The sequence below is a fragment of the Austrofundulus limnaeus genome, unplaced genomic scaffold, assembly GCF_001266775.1.
Source record: "Austrofundulus limnaeus strain Quisiro unplaced genomic scaffold, Austrofundulus_limnaeus-1.0 Scaffold14, whole genome shotgun sequence".
Taxonomy (NCBI): Eukaryota; Metazoa; Chordata; class Actinopteri; order Cyprinodontiformes; family Rivulidae; genus Austrofundulus; species Austrofundulus limnaeus.
Genome location: NW_013952416.1, coordinates 3,084,039 through 3,086,017, shown reverse-complemented (window position 1 = coordinate 3,086,017; position 1,979 = coordinate 3,084,039). Strand labels below are relative to the sequence as shown.

General features: G+C 31.5%; 1 protein-coding gene across 3 annotated transcripts in view; it reads right to left on the bottom strand.

Annotated features, from left to right (window-relative positions):
• si:dkey-190g11.3 (protein FAM173B) overlaps positions 1-331 on the bottom strand; it is a 5,879-nt gene extending 5,548 nt beyond the window's left edge. The window contains exon 1 of one of the 3 annotated variants that reach the window (XM_014002706.1): positions 121-331. In XM_014002706.1, the coding sequence (XP_013858160.1) occupies positions 121-288 (168 nt within the window). In that variant the 5' untranslated portion in view covers positions 289-331. The remainder of the gene's footprint in view (positions 1-120) is intronic. The other 2 variants (XM_014002707.1, XM_014002708.1) reach the window with 2 other exon arrangements.
• Between the last annotated feature and the right edge of the window lie 1,648 nt (positions 332-1,979).

Sequence of the window (1,979 nt, the reverse complement as noted above, 5' to 3'; positions counted from 1 at the left end):
CCGACATCTGGTGAAAATTTCATGTCATTAGCACCTCTAGTTATATATTTACTGAGAAAAATGTTGACGTGTTCAACACTTATTTTACCCGCTGTATATATACTGAAACAAGAAATGTACCTTGAGTTTCCAGGGGACTTTGCGGAAGCCAGGCAAAGTGAACATGCTCCACACGCCGTACAGACCTACGAGAAGAGCTCCAGTGCAGGCCGACACCACAGGATGGGGTCTGTTGGTGGGAAAAACCTCACTGTGGTCCTGGAGAATCAACTCGATCGAGTCCTCCATTACACAGCGTGTCTGCGAATGACTGGATTAAGATGAAAAACACAAAATATTCTGCTTTTACTCGGAGTAGAGTGGGTTCACATAAATTCAAGTTTTGTTTAAGAAGAAACCAATCAAAAGTTCAGTAAGAGTATTTTTAGAATCCGATTGAAGAAAACAAACTCAAAACTTTTCATGTGATAAAACCAAAAAAAAAAAAAAAAAGAATCCAAAAATGAATCTGATTTTTTTTCCATACTCCTTATACCAAGAACTCTAATCACATCTGTTCATCATATTGGTGCTGGCCAAATGACTGGAAAAGTAATTTATTAAATCACTTCTAAAGAGATGTATAAATTAAGTTGTACAGCTGTTATTCTAACTTTGTAGTCTTTTCCCACTATATTAAACATGTCATAAGTACAGCTTAATTAGTATAAATAGTGATTTATTTATTTATTTATTTATTTATTTATTGTTTTTGGATAAAGGTTTAATTATATATTTAAGCAAAGTAGTTATAATCTTACTAATAAGACAAATTACATTTTTATTTGGTCTGGATTCAACTTTTTTAATTAAATGACTAAATTTCATCTGTTTGACTTAGTGAGTGCGCTGAGATTTGTATTTTTAAACTAAAACCTGAATGTGGATCTGGTTAATAAACTTTTAGGAGCTGTAGAAGTTCTTATGACAAATGATCAGAGTTGTAAAGTAACTAAGTACAAATACTTCTTTACTGCACTTTAGATTTTTTGTGTATCTGTACTTTACTTGAGTAATTATGTATATTTCACACTACTTTTTACTTCTACTTCTTACATTTTCACACAGTTATCTGTACTTTATACTCCTTACATTTTTAAAAAAGGCAAAAAGTTGAAAGTTGTTACCTTTATTTCATTTTTACTTGTTTTCAGCTTGTTATTGTAAAAAATAAATATTATCCATGTAAACTGTGCCTCCTAGACAGAGTGAATTTAATTGTGGGTTAATGAGAAATATAAATATATAAAACTCTGACACCGTATTAGTTTGTACACAAACAAATCATGTCACACTCCAGCAGGACATAATTATTAAAATAAAAGGACTGTACTTAAGAAATATTTGTATTTCACTAATTATCTTACTGCATTTGGCCCCAGCCCTCAGTTAGAGTTTCATTTTGGGGAAAAGCTTTGGGAAGCCTTGATATATGTATATAAACTGAAACAGCTGGACTAGTGCATCTTAAATTTAACATGAATTAATTATTTTAATATAATATAGTCATTTCTGCATTTTTTGGGAGGTCACATCCTAATAAATGTCATTACAGAAAATCTAACTGCTCATTTTAAATCAATACTTTTACTTTTAATACTTAACTACAAAAAATATCAGGTACTTTAATACTTTTACTCAAGTAATATTCTTAAAGGAGACTTTAACTTTTATCAAAGTAATTTTTTGGTAAGATACTTGTACTTTTACTCAAGTATCACTTTGTGGTACTTTATACAACACTGCAAATTATTTTGTAAAGCTATTTCTCTGATGCCAGACTATATTTAGTTTGAGAACGAGGGTCAAAACAAGCCCATTAGGCCCCATGTACTGGGTTTAAACAGCAGATGGAGCTGCAGTGACCTTTTTTCCTACAGAAACCTTCTAGAAAAGTTGTAGTTTCACACGCTTCAGCTCGTGTTTCATATCTGCATATT